Source organism: Dromiciops gliroides, chromosome 2 (assembly GCF_019393635.1).
Source record: "Dromiciops gliroides isolate mDroGli1 chromosome 2, mDroGli1.pri, whole genome shotgun sequence".
In the NCBI taxonomy this organism is placed as follows: Eukaryota; Metazoa; Chordata; class Mammalia; order Microbiotheria; family Microbiotheriidae; genus Dromiciops; species Dromiciops gliroides.
Window position 1 is genome coordinate 542249168 of NC_057862.1, and position 20561 is coordinate 542269728.

Genomic DNA, 20561 nt, shown 5'->3' on the forward strand with positions numbered 1-20561 from the left:
ATTAAAATCTAAAAGAAAGAAAGAAAGAAAGAAAGAAAGAAAGAAAGAAAGAAAGAAAGAAAGAAAGAAAGAAAGAAAGAAAGAAAGAAAGAAAGAAAGAAAGAAAGAAAGAAAGAAAGAAAGAAAGAAAGAAAGAAAGAAAGAAAGAAAGAAAGAAAGAAAGAAAGAAAGAAAGAAAGAAAGAAAGCAGCAACAGGACTAACCCCAGCCCTTCCCTCCAGAAGTATGGCAGAGCCTAGCTCTGATATCAAGTCTAAAGTAAAAAATTCGGAAATTTGGCTTGAAAAATGGGCTAATAACCTCACCACCACGACCATACTGAGATACTATGGTGACAGAGGCATTCAAGACACAAATGCAGAAAAGAATGACTCCAAAATAACTACAAGAAAAGCCTTAGAGAAAAACACAGGGTGGGCATAAACTCAACCTGAATTCCTGGAAGAGATGAAATAAGTTAAAATACTTAAAATGTTTTTTATAAATGTGAATGTAGATGTGAACTTGGTTGGGGTGGGGAGGATGGACAAGAAATGAAAGCTATGAAAGAAGGAATTGGAAATGGAATTAATAATTGGCACAAGAAGTACTGTGATAAAATAATGGGACTTGGCAGACGCCCAGGAGCCCCACCTGAAGATTGATTTGGAATTGATTGAATTGGGTGAGACTGAGAGACTGAGAACCTACTTAAGGATGATTAAATCAGGACCACACCTGGCCAGCCCTGAGGAGGGTGTTGTTCTCAGAAGTTGAACCTAGTTAAGGTTGATTAAATTGAGACCACACATGGCCAACCCTGAGTAGAGTGTGTTCTCAGAGGCTGTGGACTTTGACATCAACAGGAGACCACTCTCAACCAATCAACTTGAAGCAGTGTGTAAGGACCTCCTCTGCTCAGGACCTTTAAAAGTTTCCACACTCAGTTTGAGGGGCAGTTGGTGATTGAAACAGGCTCATGGCAGAGGACTTGAGGAAGAACCCGACCAGGCTGGAACTTTAGGCTAGATAGGCCTTTTCTTAACTTTCTGAACTCCATGTGAATACCTGTCATGCTTTAATAAATGCTTAATGCCCAAAGACTGGTGCTAAAGCTTCTCATTTAAGGTGACCATACATTAGATTTTTTAGACATCACATTTAGATTTTAAACACCAGTACAAAACCTTGCACAAGCAACAAACTCACTGAAAATTAGGATGGACCAAATAGAAGTCAATAACTTCATGAGACAACAAGAAATATTAAAATACAAAGTGCTGAAAAAAATGGAAGAAAATGTGAAATATCTAAAAGCAAAAACAACTGACCTAAAAACCAGATCAAAGAGAAACATTTGAGAATAATTAAATTATCTGAAAGTCATGACCAGAAATAAATTAAAAAATAAAAAGAGCCTAGACATATTTCAGAAAATCTTAAAATATAAGTTCCTAGATTTTTTAGATCCATTTCTTAGAGGGTAAAGTAAAAATAGGAAGAATTCATTGGTCACCTCCTAAAAGAAAATAAAAATTCCCAGGAATATCATAGCCAAAATTCAGGACTTCCAGGTCAAAGGAAAAAAAAATTTAATCAGCCAGAAAGAAAGAATTCAAGTACCAAGGATCCATAGTCAAAAGCACAGATAATTTAGCAGCCACCACTATAAAGAAGGGCAGAACTTGGACTATAATATTCTAGAAGACAAAGGATATGGGCTTTCAGCTAACTAACTTATGCAGCAAAATTGAGCATAAAGCAACAGGAAACCTGTACTAAACCAGAGGACTTCAAAGAATTCCTGATGATAAGACCAGAGCTACAGAGAAATTTTGAAATTCAAACACAGTAGTGAAGAGAAATATAAAAAGGTAAACATGAATGAACAATGAGAAAGGATTTAAAAAGGATAAATTGCTTACATTCTAATATGAGAAGATGATACATGTGTCCCCTTGGATCTCTATCATCAAGGTTCATAGAGGGAGTTTGATTACACAAGGCCTGGGAATGGTCTCATTATGCCTTGATGATCTTAAGAACAGAAAGAAAGAGGAAGGGAAATATATTAGGGAGAAGGAGGGAAAGGGAAGGTTAGGGGAAATTATCTCACATAATCAGGAGGTGCAAGTAGATATATGTATAAAGAAGAGGGCTTACAAGGGAGCAACTGACACTCAAAACTCTCATCTGAACTGATTAAAATAAAGAACACAGGCACACAAAGCTGGGTACAAAAAGTATGTTTCACTCCACAGGGAGTAGGAAGTAAAAGAGAGAAGGGAGAAGAGGAATTAGAGGGAGGGTAGATTAAGGTAAGGACTAATCCTAAGTAAAACAAACTCCAAAGATATACAAAAATATTTATAGCTCTTTTTGACATGTCAAAGAATGGGAATCTGATGGGGTGCCCATAAGTTGGGGAATGGGTGAACAAATTATAATATATAAATATATAATACCATTGTACTTAACTCTTATTAGAATAATAAGCAATCAGGATTCTAGAGGACTAATGATGAAATATACTATCCATCTCATGAAAGAGAGGTAAAGAATTCAGAATGCAGAATGAGACAAGGTTTTTTCTGGACATGGCAAATGTAAAATATAGTTATGATTGACTGATACATGTTTGCAATGGGTTTTGTTTTTCTTGTGTTCTAAAGGCAGGAAAAGGAGGAGGGTGAGAAGGCAGATTTTGGTTGACTAAAACAAAATATTTTTTTAATGTAATAAATGTAGCCAAGGCTGTACTTTTGGGTATTTAGCTTAACTAACCCCAATAGGCAAATCTACCAGTATAGCTTCTGTATATGAATAATCTACTTTCATGCAGTCTTATAAATCTAGCCATCCATGTCCATTCATGGAAAAGATACATTTTAAATATATAAGATCAAGAGTGTGCTGGATCTAGCTTGAACTTGGCTCATGAGAGCTGATTGTTAAATCTTTTGTGAGCATTTAAATATCAGAAACTGGCAGACACTACAAATCAGAGCTTGATTCGCCTTGACTTAAAGTGTTAGAGATAAAGTTAATAATGCAGATTATTAACTTAAAAGTATGTTGTACCATTCCCCAAAGGATAAATTGTCAAAAGATAAGAACAAATTTCAATAGAATTTCAAACTATCAACAACCACAAGAAAAAAAAAGTCCCAAACTACCAATAATAAGAGAAATGTAAATCATAACAACTCTGAGGTTTTACCTTATATACAGAAAATTGGCTAAGAGGATAAAAGATGAAAATAATTGAAACTGGAAGGACTGTGGCTTGGTCCAACCATTGTGGAAAATGATCTGGAGTTATGTGAGTAAAGTCACCAAACTGCTCTTACTCGTTGACCCAGAAACCCCACTATTGAGCATATATATATTAGGCTCTGTGAATTTAGTTATTACATTCAGTATTCAAGCATGTCTGCTTCTGTGTGAGCTGATGCCATGATGTCAAAATCATGCAACTAGGGCTTAGGTTCAAAAGGAGGGTGGGTTCAGGGGTAAGAGTCATAGATGCAGGTATTTATCTGTGCAAAAAAACAGGAGACAGTATAGCATAGTGAATAGAAAAATGGCTTTTGAATCAGGAGAATATGAATTCAAGTCTTGTCTTTGAAATATATTAGTTGTATGACCCTAGGAAAATCACTTAACTTTAGCGTCTCTATGATTATAAGTTCCATATCTCACCAGGAGCTTTTAATACCAATGAAGTTATACATGATGGTGGGGGAAAAAACAAAAGTATATACTAAAATATTCACATTAATACTTTTAATGTTAACCAACCCCCATAATAATAATAATAATAATTATAATATTTACATAGTACTTACTGTGACTTTGCTAAGGCCTTTATAGATATTGTGTCATTTGATTCTTAAAACAATCCTTGTGTGAGAATTGGAACGACACCCTCTGCTGAGAGGGACATTGTGAGACTCAGGCCTGAAAAGAAAACATGTGACTTGGCGTCCGGAAGTGACCTTTCTGGGGTTTCGAAGGTCGGTTTGGTGTCCAGAAGTTGGGTCTAACACCTGTGGGTCATGTCAATCAGTGTTACCAGCCAATTAGCTTGGAGCTGTGTATGAGGATGGTCCTGCTTCCTATTTCACAGGGGGCTTCTGGGAGAAGCAGCTAAGGATCTGGGTCTTCTGAACCAATGCAAGATGGTGTTGATTTCATAATACAATATTAAGTCTGGGAGTATTATTCTCCCATATTCTAAATTGTTTGTTTTTCCAACTGATTATTTGATCAAATTCTATAAAGCATTTCCCTGGCAAATTGGTTGCCATAGCAAGTGTAAATTAATTCTAGAAGTATTATTTTTGATAATCATTTAAAAAATAGGGGAACATTTGTAAAAGTTTTTTCATATTCATGTAAATAAATTTATTATTGCCATAAACAGGGACACATTTTGCAAAATAATAATATGCGATTTGGGGATTTTAGATATTGAAATAAAAACAGTTCTAGACTTTAAAAAATTTTAATTTTTAAAAAGTCAGTTCAAATGTTACATAAGGGTTTTTTATGCTATTGCAACTACATTTTGAACTCAATAGTATGGGCTAATTTTCATAGAGATTCTTATTCTTTTAAGATTGTGTCTTAAGTTGTATTAAAATATGTTCTGATTTTTTACAAAAGTAATTGTATACTTAGTAAAAAAAAAGGTTATTACTTGAAATTATTGCATAATTTTATATTATATTCTGAGTCAAGGCACATTCACATTTTTTGTGATCATTATTATCCTCAACTTTTAAATCCATATGAGACTTGGATTATGAGAATTTATCGTTTAAGACATTAGTTACCTTCATTCTGAGTTATCAGATGCCAGTTGGCCAAGATGCCATCCAATCACAAGAGGAATACATACAAGAGCAGATATTGAACTGTCACAAAATTGGAGATATACACGAAGTCCAGTATGGCACTGCTTTGGGAAAGGCTGAGAAAACGGCTATTGGCAAGAGTTGAGGTTGGATTTTCTTGGCTTAATTTTCCTCCACATGGCACCAGGTGGCCAGGCTATGCCATCTCATTTGACAACTGATTTTAATTACCCCTCCTTTATGCCTGATGTCATGGACATCTCAATCCTATGCATCTGATTAAGCCTGACTCAGTTATTTCTCTGTTCTTTTATGGTAACCCCCATAATTATCTCAGGTGTCATAATAAATACAATGTTGGATTAGGCCTTGACATCTGCTACCAATTATATTAGATTATTTTATTTCTCATAACGGCATGAGGATAATTAGTTAGATGATCCAAAAAGTGATGAAACAAAGTAAAAATTATTTTCTAAATTAATATCAAAATTGTCTTCTCAATTTATTCTCCACAGGGGGGAGTGTAGTAATATTAAATTTTAGAGAATGTTTCAATTTTTGTTTTTATTATGTTTCACGTGTAACAACTAAGATTCTGAATTTCCTTAGACCTGATTTTTGAGAACTCTCAATGTTTGATTTGATTATTGGCAAAGCTAATTAAAGTTGTGTTAAGCTCAATTTTGTAGGAAATTTTCCTGTCTGATTACCAGCATCTGAAACACCTGAAAGACTTCCATTCCACAACTACATGCAGAGGACATCCCAAGAATCATCTGAGAAAAGTCTTCCAAAGACTTAAATGGACATTTTTCTGCTTTCCTTTTCCACATTGTATACCCTGTTTGTAATGTCCACTTACTCAAGGGGAATGCCCCCTTTAGCCTTTGTTAATGCGTTGCTCAATTTCTTTTTCTCTCTTTTCATCTCCTTTACTTTGTTAGTCATAAGTATCTATAGTGTTATTGCTTCATGTGAGGAAACGATGTTTCTTTGCATAAAGCACAGGGGGGAGTGTGAGAATTGGAATGACACCCCCTGTTGAGAGGGATATTGTGAGAATCAGGCCTGAAAAGAAAGCATGTGACTTAGTGTCGGGAAGTGGCCTGGTGTCCGGAAGTTACCACCTGTTAGTCATGTCAATCAGTGCTATCAGCCAATTAGCTTAGAGTTGTGTATGAGGACATCCCTGCTTCCTGTTTCACAGGGGGCTTCTGGGAGAAGCCACTGAGAAGCTTTTTTTTTGGTTCAGGACTTTGGTTTTGGTGGCAAACAGAGAACTTCATGTGGGCTGTTAGGGAAAGGCAAGGTTTTATCTCTGGCTATCCCAAATGGATCTAAGCTAAGAAATCTGTTCTCAATCTCTCTCTTCACTAACTTCTAATACACTTTAATAAATACTTAAAAGCCTAAACTCTTGCTGAATTGATCATTAAATCTTAGCTAGTTTCTCCCCAACACTGGGGTCAGGTCAGGTGACCACACATTAGATTTTAAATATCACAGCTAGAATTTTAGGATTTACAGGAATAACTAAACAAATTTAGTTTCTTCATGTAATATAATATTATTGCATTGTGAGAGAAATAATTATTTCTCTCTTATATTAAAAAACAATCATTGAGATCAAGATTTTCCCTTATTTCCTCATTCAGAAATAAACCCCTGTCCCAAGGTGGGACTAGTCAGCTTGAGATGAGTCTCTCTTTGTCTATGAATGACATGATCAGAGTCATATACCCAGTCGCTCATTATAATAGGCCTGCCTCTCATTATAATATTCATACTCTCATTAATTATTAACCAATCAGAGTTGATTTCCATCTGGCATATAAGTGTTGAGAGGCTTTCATGATTTGTCTTCAGTTTATGTGAAAAAGCGAAATTACTACTATTTATTTTTAATTTATAGAATGAAACAAATATTTACATAATATATAATTTAATTATTACACATGAAACTGCAAATCTATTATGAACAACTTGCTATTCCTTTTAAATATATAATAAAGTTATCAAGTACATTTCTTTTATTTTCCCATCCCCTGAGATGGCTACCTTTAGACACAAATAGGTATATGTGTGTGTGTGTGTGTGTGTGTATATATATATATATATATATACACACACACACACACACACACACACATATATATACATTTATGTAAAATATACATGTATATATGTGCCAAATTATCCTAGAATCTATTCTTTTTCTAGATGCAGATAGTGTCTTTCTTCATACATCCTTTATAGTTAATTTGGGTATTTATAATAGTCAAAATGACTTAGCAGCTCAAAGTCATTCTTACAACAGTGTTACTTTTACTGTATACAACATTGTCTTGGTTCTTCTCATTTCTCTCTCCATTATTTTGTGCAAGTCTTTCCATGTTTTTCTGGTAAATTTGAAATTCATTTTTAAATCTCTGCTTAAGCATTTCAGTCCTGCTGTAAGGGGGCATGATTTGAAGTTTCTTGCAGGTAGTTTCTAGAAAAAGGAAACTGAGACAAGCTATGAGAGTGCCACTTTATAAAAGTTACAAAATTAAGGAGCATAACTTTTACATCACAACTTTGATTTCTGGCAACTAAGGTTCCTTGTTTTCTATCTGTTAATGTGTTTCATATTTTTGAGATTTGCAAAGTTATAGCCTTCATTTGCTATGTAGGAGAAATGAAAAAGCATGGTGAGACTCCCTCAGGCTATAAGGTTTGGAAGGGTAATTTTTAAAGAAGAGTTTTCCTTCTGTCTTTTGATTGTGTCCCAAATCAAAAGACAGGCAGGGAAGGGGAGACTTTCCTCTAATTTATAAGAGTTTGCAGATTTGGAGGTGGAATCAGAGAAGGGATTTTTCTCTGAGTATTTTCTTGAAGTAAAGTTATGACAAGTTTTTCTTTTGGGTGTGGCATTAACAGACACTTTAAGCTGATGAAGATCTCAGAACAAGTGACTTGCCTGGAAGGGCTGGGACAGTCTACCTTTGACACTTAGGAAGCCCAACATCTCAAATGAGATTAATTAATGAACCACTTAAAGTCGCTTGACAGAAGGAATTTTTTTGGTCACTCCAAAGTTTATGAATTCAAGTTTAATTGGATTCTAAAACTGAAGTTTGTAATTTATATTCCAGTTAAATCTGGAGAACTCTCTTTGTCTACCCAATACATCTGATACCAGGGCAATGCAATTAAAACTGTAAAAATGGTTTTTTTTTTTGTCTTATAAGACACTTTGATCAAAGTTTTTCTGTCAAAACCTTAAATGCAAACACTTTAGAATTTCAGCAATTTATGTAAGGAAATGGGGGGGGGGCAGGTTATAGGGATCTGGGAATTGTCAGCATGTATCAGTTTATTATTCTGTAAGGAGATAATAACACCCACCTCCCAGGGTTGTTGTGGGGATCACGTGATTGAAAAATGTTAAACATAGTGCCTGGCATAGAGCAAGCACTATATAGATGTTAGCTTATGTTATTATTATTTAATTAGATGTAATTGCTTCATACTTGACAGCTTTATATGGGGTTTTAGATGTGATCAGTATACACTGCCAGTGGTGATGAGATGAATTATTTTCTGTATAGTGGTATAATTGGGAGAATGGACCAATGAATTCAATATAAAAAATTAAGGAGGAAGCTAGGTGGCGCAGGGGATAAAGCACCAGTCCTGGATTTGGGAGGACCTGAGTTAAAAAAAATCCGGCCTCAGACACTTGACACTAGCTGTGTGACACTGGGCAAGTCACTTAACCCTCATTGCCCCCCACACAAAAAATTAAGGCAGGTAAATCTTAAAATTGACAAGGGGCTTCTCTGGGATTAAAGAAGGGAAAGGAATAAGCACTTAAGCACCTACTGTGTGTCAAACATTGTGCTAAGTTCTTTACAAATATCTCATTTGATCCTCATGACAACCTTGTGGAGTGGGTGGTATTATTATCCCCACTTTACAGTTTGAAGAAACAGAGGCAGATAGAGGCTACGTGACTTGCCCAGAGTTACACATCTAACAAGTGCCTAAGGTAGTATTTGAATTCAGGTCTTCCTAACTTTTAAGGCCCAGCATTACATTGTGTTACCTGCCTGCTTCTGGGTCCACAAGTTAGTTAGATGACTATGCCTGGCGTGGAAAGATTCAGAATGGACAACCATAGTATCCAATAACTTTAGCTCAGTGTGTTCTTACCACCCCACCTCCTCTCTCTCTCTCTCTCTCTCTCGCTCTCTCTCTCTCTCTCTCTCTCGTTCTCTCTCTCCCTCCCTTCCTCCCTCCCTCTTTCTGTATTTGTCTTTCTGTTTGTCTCTCCACACACACAGATAATATGGTATGTATATGTTATGTGTATACATACATACAGTTATATATTTCCTTTGTAATAAGTCCTGGGGGAGAAAGGTTGAGATTTAGAACTGGAAGGGACTTCCAACTCCATCTAATCCAATCCCTTCATTTAACAAGTGAGTAAACTGAGGCACAGAGTTCAAATTTATTTACCCAACGTCACTCATCTAGTGAATGTCTGAAAACAGAATTTTAACCCAAGTCTTATTGATTGTCTTATTCACTATGCCATACTGGCCTTTCAAATTAAGAAGTGGTGAGGGTTGTAAGGATATAGGGGTATTAATAGAGATACTGAAAAGGTAAAATGCAAATATCCATCCAGAAACAATATTAAAGACAAGGAAGAATATCTCAATCAGTGTGGAGAAAATAATTTTTCAGTGACCAGCACCAAATTGTATTTCTTCCATAGCTAAATAACATTTACATTCTTAGTGAGGCTTGTCACTTGCTAAGAAAAGAAGGTGAAGGGGCTTGTGGAAAACCTGTCTATACCCAAGCTATCAGGGACAATTACATTTTCCTTTAAAAGCTGGAAGGGCCAAAGCACAAAATAAAAATAAAAAGGGAGAGAAAGGACCTGAAGAGGCAGAGTAGAAAGTATGTTGGAGGTGGGGAGGGGGGAAGAAAGGCTGTAACTTTCAGAGCTCCCCACACCATCCATCCACATACCTCCAAATAATGCCATAAGACAATTCCTGGAGCAGCAGAACTCACAAAGTAACAGAGTGAGATCATTTTCCAGCCAATGGCAGCTTTAAAGGGCAGCAGGGAAGATTTGCTGTACCAGGATGACAGGGGAGCACAGCTGTGCCACACAGATCAAGTCCCAGGCAGGCAGCACCTCCAGAGCCTCAGAATCATTACCATCAGTGGTGTGAGCATCAGGGCTCTGCCCTGAAAAGAAAACATGTGACTTAGCGTTCGGAAGTTACCACCTGTTAGTCCTTTCGATCAGTGCTTCCAGCCAATTAGCTTGGAGCTGTGTGAGTGGATGGCCCTGCTTCCTGTTTCACAGACAAGAAAACAAATCCAAATGAAAAAAATAGAAAATTTAAAAATTTAAAAAATTTTAAAATAGAGGGCAATGTGAAATATCTCTTTGGAAAAATAGCTGACCTGGAAAATAGATCCTGGAGAGATAATTTGAAAATTATTGGACTATCTGAAAACCACGATCAGAAAAAAGAGCACAGGGGCAGCTAGGTGGTGCAGTGGATAGAGCACCAGCCCTAGATTCAGGAGGAGCTGAATTCAAATCTGGCCTCAGATACTTGACACTTAACTAGCTGTGTGACCCTGGGAAAGTCACTTAACCCCAATTGCCTCCCCCGCAGAAAAAAACTCCAAACCAAACCAAAAAAAAAAAAAACTTAACTCAAAAAAAAGAGAATAGACATCATCTTCCAAGAAATTGTCAGGGAAAATTTCCTTGATATTCTAGAAGCAAAAGGTAAAATAGAAATTGAAAGAATTCACTGATCACCTCCTGAAAGAGATCGCAAAATGAAAACTTCCAATAATATTATAGCCAAATTGCAGAACTGCCAGGTCAAGGAGAAATTATTGCAAGCATCTAAAAAAATAATTCAAGTACGGTGGAGCTATAGTCTGGATAACACAAGATCTAGCAACTTCTACATTAAAGGATCAGAAGGCATGGAATATGATATTCTGTGTGTTTGTTTGTGTGTGTGTGTGTGTGTGTGTGTGTGTGTGTGTGTGTGTGTGAGGCAATTGGAGTTAAGTGACTTGCCCAGGGTCACACAGCTAGTAAGTGTTAAGTGTCCGAGGCTGGATTTGAACTCAGGTCCTCCTGAATCCAGGGCTGGTGCTCTATCCACTGCACCACCTAGCTGCCCCCTCAGAATATGATATTCTGCAGGGGAAAATAACTGAGATTACAACCAAAAATCACCTACTCAGCAAAACTGAATATAATCTTTCAGGGGGAAAAATGGGACTTCAGTGAAAAAGAGGACTTTCAGGAATTCATGATGAAAGGACCTGAGCTGAATAGAAAATTTGACTTTCAAATACAAGACCCTAGAGAAGCATAAAAAGGTAAACAGGAAAAAGAAATCAGGAGGGATATTAAAAGGTAAACCTGTTTCCATTCCTACATGGAAGGATGATACTTCTAACTCATAAGAACTTCTTAGTAATAGGACAGGTGAAAGTAATATACTTAGAGGGCACAGGTATGAATTGAATATGAAGGCATGATATCTGTAAAGAATTTACTTTTTGTTTATCCTTTTTTTGTGGTGTAGGCAGGGTGGGGTGGCTTATGTCTGGAGCCAGATTTGGGCTCTGGGCCTCCTGGGTCCAGGGATGGTGCTTTGTCCACCGTGTCACCTAGCTGACCCATGATGACATCTTTAAAATTAAGGGATGAGAGAAATGCACTGGAAGAAAGGGAAAGGGAGAGGTAGACTCAGGAAAAGTAGCTCACATAAAAGAAACAAGAAAAAGCTTATGAAGTGGAGGGGAAGATGGGGTCTGGAGTGGGGGAATGAGTGAACCTTACTCTCATCAGAATTGCCTCAAAATGGGAATAGCATTCACACTCAAGTGGGTATAGTAATATATTTTGCCCTGTGGGAAAGTGGGAGATGAAGGAGATAAGGGGGGGGGAAGTGAAGGAAAGGAGGGCAGATTGTGGGAGGGGGCAATGAAAAGCAAAACAGTTTTGAGGAGGGATAGGGTGAAAGAAGACAGAAAATAGAGTCAATCAATCAAGGGGAGGAAATAGGATGGAGGGTAATACAGTTAGCAATAGTAACTGTGAAAGAAATGATGAGAAGGATGCTATCCGAAGGACTTATGAAAAATGTAGTCCATCTACAGAGGAAGAAGTGATGATATCTGAATACAGATTGAAGCATAATTTTTTTGTTAGTTACTCCTGTTTCCTTTCACAACCTGATTACTGTGGAGATGGCACATGTATAATTTATATTGAATTGCTTGATTTCTTAGGGAGGGGTGGGGAAGGAGGGAGGAAGAGAATTTGGAACACAAAGTTTTAAAAAGTAAATGTGACAATTTTTACATGTAACGGAAAATTCTAAATAAATAAATTTATTACTGTTTAAAAAACAAAACAAAACAAAAAAGTACATTGGAGAATGGAAGGATGCTACCCAGAGGATAAAAGGAAGAAGGACCACTCTTCTCTTAGAACTGGAAAATAGAGGGTGTTCTATTCAGAGACAAAAGCAGCTGCTTGTCCTCCAGGGAATGATAAAGCAGATGTGGTTACTGTCAGGGAAGAGATCAGTCACTAAGGATCAGAGGAAGAAGAGAAGATTGGCAGTTGCTGATTTCTTCCTCAGAGGCACTGTAGAACTGTCAAACTGAAATTAACAATAAGGATATCTGTGGTCTTCCTGGGGCATGGATCTAAGACATAACAGAAAATCTCCTAAGACCTTTCAAAATAAATAACTACTACCCACTTCTGGTAAGTCACGTGGACCCCAATGACAGAGTCAGAAGAAACCTAGAAAGCATTGCCAAGGATTACAAAGTCTTTGGCAAAAAACTGAAGACCAGAAGGGGCACAGGTGGTATTTTCATCACTTGTTCCCATTGAAGGTAAGAGATGAAGAGAAAAGCTGTTTTGGGAAGTGAACAGAAGGCTGAGAAGATGGTGTCCAAAAATAGATTTGGATTTCTGGACCACAGCTTAAACTATAGGCATGACAGACTCCTAGCCAGGGTGAGAGAATGCATAACAAAAATACTTGTAAAAATGTATTTATTTGAACTGATGCAGAGTGAAGTGAACAGAACCAAGATAACAATGTATGCAACAACATTGTAAAGACAAACAATGCCAAAAGGCTTAAGAACTCTGATCAGTGCAATGGCCAACCACATTTAAAGAAGATTCATGATAAAATATGCTATCTACCTTCTAAAAGAGAGATGAGAGATGCATGTGTGTGTGCATGTGCAGGTATAATACACACACATATGTGTGTATAGAGAAAAATATAGATATAGATGAGTATATATATGTTTAATATAACCAATATGGGATTTATTTTGCTTGTCTATACATATTTGTTGCAAAGCTGTTGCTTTTTCACCAGCATGAGGGCAACTGGAGGAAAAATTGGTTTTTTAATTGAAAAAATATAGGTATTTGTCTCATGTCATGGAAATTAATTATAAAGCCTTTAGATTTAAAAAGGAAATGAGGAAGGGAATGTGTTTAGGTTGGGATATCCACTTATCAAACAAGTTGTTTGTCCTTCACTCTTGGAAGAGGACCAATGACATCAGGGGGGTGATGTCTTGATTTGCAAGTGAATTGGATTTAAGTGAAGCAGAACCAAAGTGTCACTTTCTGAAGGAGGTGGCAAAGACTTGGAAATTGAGAGGATGCCCATCAATTGGAGAATAGCTAAGCAGGTTGTGGTATATGAATGTATTGGAATACTATTGTGTTATAAGAAATGGTAAGCAGCAGGATTTCAGAAAAACCTGGAAAGATTTACACGAATTGATGCTGAGTGAAATGAGCAGAACCAAGAGAACATTGTACACAGTATCAACAACACTGTGTGATGATCAACTGTGACAGACTTCACTCTTCTCAGCAATACAATGATCCAAGACAATGCCAAAAGACACATGGTGGAAAATGTTCTCCACATTCAGAAAAAGAACTATGGAGTTTGAATGCAGATTGAAGCATACTATTTTTGCCATTGTTGTTGTTTATTCTTTCTTGCATTTTCCCCCTTTTATTCTGATTCTTCTCTTACAACATACCTAATATGGAAATATGTTTAACATGATTGCAATGTATAACCTAAACAAAATAAAATAAAATTATAATTAAATATAAAACCAAGAAAACCCCGTGAGAAGATTCAAAGAGTCAGACATGACTGAAAACAACCAAACAAACTACCCCTAGGCTTATGCCCCAAGATGAAAACAAGAGGAAAAGGATCTATGCACAACAAAATATTTCTAGCTGCTCTTTTCAGGGTGGTCAAAACTGGAAACTAAAGAGGTTGCATTCCTATTGGGGGAAAGCTAAATAAATTGTGGTGTGTACATGTATTGGGATATGATTGTACCATTTGAAAGTATGAAATGAAAAATTTCAAAGGAAACTGAGAAGACTTCTGGGAAGTGATACAGATTAAAATGAGCAGAAATTGGAGAACAGTTTATACAGTGATGACATTATAGCATAAAATGACTTTGAAAGACTTTAGAAATCTTGATCGAGGCAATGATAAAACATGAATTCAAAAGAATGAAGATGAAACATGTCACCACCTGATAGAGAGAGAGAGAGGAGAGGAGAGGAGAGGAGAGGAGAGGAGAGGAGAGGAGAAGAGAAAGAGACAGACAGACTGGTAGCACCGAGAGACAAGTAGGTTCTGTATTTTTGTCCTTTTCTTTCACGGAATATAGAGCTCTGAAACCAAACAACCAAAGAACATTTAAGTCCCTACTATATGCCAGGTACTATATGAAGCACTGAGGACACAACGACAAAATTGAAATAATTCCTGTACTTAGGGAGTCTACATTTGAAAGGAGGAAAAACTGAAGATTCAAAGAAACTTGTTTTTGTCTGAGAAACTGTGAATCAAAATCCTGGAGAAAGTCATGGGGAATGGCAGAAACCTGGTGGAGGAAAAGGGGAATTCCCCCATTACCCCTTCAACTAGAATCCGAGGGCCAAAACAGGAGTTGTGGGGAATGGCCACCTAAAGAATCCTCAAATATGGGATTCCAATATCTCTGGAGATATACATCCAGAGAGACAGAGTGACAAAGACAGATTCCATAGGGATTAATGAATATTCCATGATAGATGACTATCTCAACTTCTTCCTCCTTTTCATACATCTGTCCTTTGAAATAAGTTAGCAAACATTTATTATTGTATTTTTTTAGTCATATAAATGTTGGTTGACTGAAAAGTTTAAATTGTGCACTCCCAAGTAGGGAGTGTTGGGGTGGGGGATATATCACTACATACAGTTTTTCCTAGATTTCGGGGCCAAGAGAACTACAAGTCAAGAGAAATGCAAATACCCTCTAAAGTGTTCTTGAAATCTTCAGGGTCTGAATTTCTGAATACTGGTATATACTTTGGGGACAGCTTAGCCATGAATCTTTGCCTTTGCAGTAGCTGAGCCTGCCTGGCTAGTCTCAAGTAGACTGTATGTTCCTTGAAGGTAAGGACTGCTTGGTTTAAGGCTCTATATCTCCAGTGCCTCACCTAGTGCCTTGAACATAGTAAGTGTTTACTAGGTTTTGTTGACTGGACAGTGTGAACTAATGTAAGTTGGAAGCTTAGTAGATACTTATGACACTGTTGTACAATATGGTATGAGGGTGAGCTAGAAAAATGGTTTTTCAGTTGTCAAAGGATTGGTGCCCTGGAACAAAAACAGAACCACAGAAAGCTGATGGCTTGGGGAATACCCTTGAATTTCAATGAGGGCCTCACTTAAGAGAGTCTCTGGGCATGTGTAGAATATTCACTGAAAATACTATCTCCCCAAAGAACAGGGACTATTTTTTGCCCTGTATCATCAGAGCTTAGCACAGTGTTGGGCACCTTGTAAGTGTTTAATGTGATACATATAAAAGTTTAAGAGATATAATTTCTGGGTAATCATGTTATTAATTGTTGCTAACAGATAATTAATAAAAGGGGTTAGTGGCTCTCTCAAATGAAAAAGACAGATCATAGCAGCTTCTTGATATTTATAAGCTCTTGGAAGAGTGGGTGTTCCTGACAAATAGGCAATCAACTCTTATAGGTTAACAATTAATGAGAGAATTAATATTATAATAAAAAGTAGACCTATTCTAATGAGGGGCTGAGAGTCATGACTGATTATGTCACTCTTACTCCCAGACCACCCTCAGTCTTCTACCCACCTTCAGTACCTCCCCCCTCCCAACCAAGATTGAGCAGAAAACAATGGACTTCCCTATTTGGGTGGGGGCTGAGATTGAGGAGAAAGTTAATCTAATTTCATTATCAGTAATGTCCTTCAGATGCTTGTTTGACCTAATAAAGAATGAGGAAATAGAAAGGGAAAAACTGGATCTCCCCAGTAATTGGTTATTTAGTAATCATTTCTCTCACTAATAAATGCTTGTTGATTGATGTGCCACCCACGTATTCCCTTATGTAGAATGTAAGCTCCTTCAGGGCAAGGACTGTTTTGTTTTTATCTTTATATCTCTAGTGTCCAGCACATTGCTTTGTTCATAGTAGATATAGTAGATACTTAATACATGTATATTAGATTGAATTGAAAGTGGCAAAATGATTAGAGTAGGAGAGTGCCCCTTTAGTTTCAAACATGGTCTTGTCAAGTAGAAGTAAGGGCACAGATCTTTAGACTCTTGGACAGATTTTATCACTGCATCCTGAGTGGATCCTCTATTGTTCTCAGTGGATCATCAGTGGATGCCATTGTTCTCAGGAGATGTTGCTGTGGAAATAAAGAAGTTCGAACCTGGACTAACATATACTGCTGAGATGCTATGAGAGTGGCAGGTGTCAGACACAAAAAAATGAAGAAGACTTCTAAGAAGCCTCAGAGGGCCTGCATTTGATTGATTGTCTATGTTAAAAATGGAAAACCTGTCTACTAGAGTTCAGGAATGCCTGAGGGCACTTTTGGGGTTTGGAGAGTATGAGGACCTTTAAATTCTTAACTACAACTGGGTAGAGAAATTGGAAAAGATATTTCAGAAAGAGATGGCCCAAAAAGAAGTAACGTTACATCCCAGGGAACCTAGGGAACCATTTCAGGCTTACTCCAGGATTATAGGGAACCTTGCTTTCAGAAAAATGTGAGCAACATTTTATAAGGTAAATTGTTATTATGACAACTTGTTGTTTAGTTATTTTAGTCATGTCCGACTCTTCATGACCCCATTTGGGTTTATCTTGGCAAAGATACTGGAGTGATTTGCCATTTCTTTCTTTAGCTCATTTTACAGATAAGGAAACTTAGGCCAAAAGGGTGAAGTGACATGTCCAGGGTCACACAGCTAGTAAGTGTATGAGGCCAGATTTGCACTCAGGAAGATGAATCTCCCTGACTCCAGGCCTCATTACAACAACTATAATTGCCCCCAAAGCAGGACTAGCTTACCAGTCACCATAGATATAATTGATCTAGGAAGAAAGAGAAATCATTTAAAAGAACTATTGGAAGAAATGGATGTCAGCAAAATAGGCCTCCTCCAGGCCTTGGTGCCCAGTGGGAGGGAGGATCTGACCAGACAAATTCAGGTCGTCCATTCTGTGCTCCAAGATGTCACTTATGCTGACAAGAAGAGAGATCCAAGGCTAGAAGTCAAAGACTTCAGCCATTGGAACTGTATGAAATAAGGGAGCCTATTGAAAAGAGTCAGTTATTTGGGAAGTATCAAAGTAGGCAAGATGCCTGCCTGTTGTGGGTATACAGTGGGAACCCAAGAAACCTAAAGATCCTGACCCCCAAAGCCAAGGGAAAAACAACTCTCTCCCACCTCAGGCATGAGGTGTGACAGGACATGACCCCAGTATGCTGAAGCAATACTAAGGGGATATGCAGGATATGGGTGGATGCTGCATATCCTACTGATACTCAGTTATCAAAGATCAAAGATCACCTCTTAGTTATCTGGCCTCAGATTTTGCATTTCTCCTTGCTTTGTAACTCCATTCCCTTGCTTTGTTCTGTAAAGATACAAAAGACCAGTCTTCTCTTGCTCCAGTGAGACAGTCACCAAGGTGATCTGTTACCCAGCCATATATTCCTTTCCTAATAAATCTCTTTTTTATTTTACAAGATGTTTGTTGTTGTTGTTTCTTCTTGTGTTTTTTTTCCTTTTGTTCTGATTCTTCTCTCACATGACTAGTGTGGAAATATGTTTAACATGATTATAATGTATAACCTATATCAGATTGCTTGCTAGCTTTGGAAGGGGAGAGGGAAGGGAGAGAAGAAGAAAAATGTGGAACTCAAAATCTTATAAAAATGAATGTTGAAAACTATCTTTTTCATGTAATTGGAAAAAATAAAATAAAATACTATTTTAAAAAGGAGTATAGGATGATGCTAGCAATTGTCTAGCTAGAAGAGAGAAGTTAAACCTATAGATAGCCACTTTCAGTCCAGATTCCAGTTGGAGATCTCAGGAAAACAAAGGCCAACAGAGTATAGGGAATTTTGGGGGGGAGGATGGGGGAGTGGAGTGGTGTTAGATCTATGATTTAATTGGTATGGAGAATTCCAGTTGAGAAAACTCTCCACCAGTGCAGATCAACACCTAGTGTTCCTATTCCCTTTGGAAACACTGAGTTCCAAGTTAGTGATTTCATATGAATTTTGCTTGAAGGTAAGTTCATTAAGAACCAATTTGTTTTGGTTTCATCCCATATGTGTTGATATAGCCTTTCTCCTTTCTTTTAGTTTCTAGATTTTTCTATGCATTGTGATGCAGGTATTTCTAGACTAAGTTCTCCAAAGACTGCTGATTGTGCTGCTCTTAATATTCATTACAATGACTAGGACCTGACTTTCCCCAACAGAAAATATTAGGAAAAGATGGGTTTGGGGGACTGGGTGGGGATCCTAAGGATATCAATGACTCTCTGAGGGTTCACATACATATTTGGGTCTCTTTTGTTTTCTTTCTTTTTTTGCAGGGCAATGAGGGTTAAGTGACTTTCCCAGGGTCACACAGCTAGTAAGTGTCAAGTGTCTGATGTCAGATTTGAACTCAGGTCCTCCTGAATACAGGGCTAGTGCTTTATCCACTGTGCCATCTAGCTGCCCCCTGTTTTCTTTCTTATTAAACTTTCCTCTTTACTATTTTGAATAGTATAGAAGAGAGTGGGAGAGTCAGTCTTAATGCCAGGCATAGACTTCCATAGGTTTTCTGGGTCAAGACTCTGCATCAAAAGAGGGAGACCCGGGGCAGCTAGATGGCGCAGTGGATAGAGCACCGGCCCTGGAGTCAGGAGTACCTGAGTTCAAATCCGGCCTCAGACACTTAACACTTACTAGCTGTATGACCCTGGGCAAGTCACTTAACCCCAATTGCCTCACTAAAAAAAAAAAAAATAGTGAGACCCCCTGCCCTACCCCCTGCCAAAGTATTCTAGGACTCTCCATGCTTGAGAGTCTCTGACATAAAATTTATAAATACATCTTATGGGCTCCCCTTTGTACTGTTCCCAGAGAGCTGTCTCCCACAGTGTTTTCTAATACAGCCAAGCAGGCTTTAGGCAGAAGAGTTAGGAGTGTGAGGGAAATAGTCCTCCCCAGGTTAAAATAAGTAATCTCTTCCATCTCAGGTGGGGCAAAACCAAAAGTAACATTGAGAAAATTATCATTAGGAAATGCCAAGCTCCTCAGTGAGGAGAATAGGGAGGCACAAGAATGACTATCCAGGTCCAGACAGACAACTTTCAATGAGTATAGAGGGCTTCTCTTAGAGCATGGAAGATTTGAGTTCAGGATATGCCTCTGACACAAATATTGGCTATGTGACTCAGGGTCAGTTACTTTATTTCACAATTGTCTCTAAGCAACTTTCTAAGACTACAAGTTGAAGAGAAGGGACCTACTTGCTCTGGGAGAGGGAGTTACTTCACCCAGGAGTTCCTTATCCAAATGAAATCACAAATCTAGTCATTATCTCTATCATAAAGAGCAAAAGTGGGAGAATCAGACTAGGAGGGGCTATTAGAGGGTAGCTTCATGCTAAAGAGTAAATTTCCTTCCCTCCCCATCCTGCATTGAATTGCCCCCTGAGCTAAAAATAACAGTGTTTCTATCCAAATGGCTCAGCGACTCCCGACTTCTTACTCTACCCTCCCCACACCTTTTTTAATCCCTTGAAGATTCCATGATCTTCGTGTTCCATTGGCAAATTCTCCTGGGGGGAAAGGGACATATATATGTGACCTATTCCAAAGTGGCTTCATATGACCACTATGGTATGCATGACCAGTTCTCCTAAGTGATGCTTTGGGTTAGGGGTGACCTTGTCATCTAAAATGTGTTCTGAGTTTGGTCAAGCAGAAGCTGCTGTTCAGAAACCTGGTTGAAAAGAGAAGAGTGGAGCCCAAAAAAGAGAGAAAGAAAAGAGTTAGGGGGAAAGAATGAATAGTTTGGGAGGAGAAAGAAGGAAGAGAATAGCAAGGGCAGAGAGGAGAGGAGGTAGGGGAGCAAAAGAGGAGGAGGTTTGTGGTTGAGGAAGAGAACCATTTGTAGAGGAAAAGAGAAAGACCTCTGGGGAAGTATGACTGGGGCAAATGTAGCAGAAGGGAACTGAGGAGAAAGGAGGGGAGGAGAGAGAGAAGAACTG

General features: G+C 37.9%; 1 protein-coding gene across 4 annotated transcripts in view; it reads right to left on the bottom strand.

Annotated features, from left to right (window-relative positions):
* Positions 1-20561, bottom strand: part of PEBP4 (phosphatidylethanolamine binding protein 4) — a 390774-nt gene that overhangs the window by 309484 nt on the left and 60729 nt on the right. Inside the window, exons 1-2 of one of the 4 annotated variants that reach the window (XM_043986462.1) lie at positions 3828-3939; positions 1905-2016 (exon numbers count right to left, since the gene is read on the bottom strand). The exons of 2 other annotated variants lie outside the window; for them this stretch is intronic. In XM_043986462.1, the coding sequence (XP_043842397.1) occupies positions 1905-1962 (58 nt within the window). In that variant the 5' untranslated portion in view covers positions 1963-2016; positions 3828-3939. Of the gene's footprint in view, positions 1-1904; positions 2017-3827; positions 3960-20561 lie in introns of those variants that run through there. One more of the 4 variants, XM_043986465.1, reaches the window with a different exon arrangement.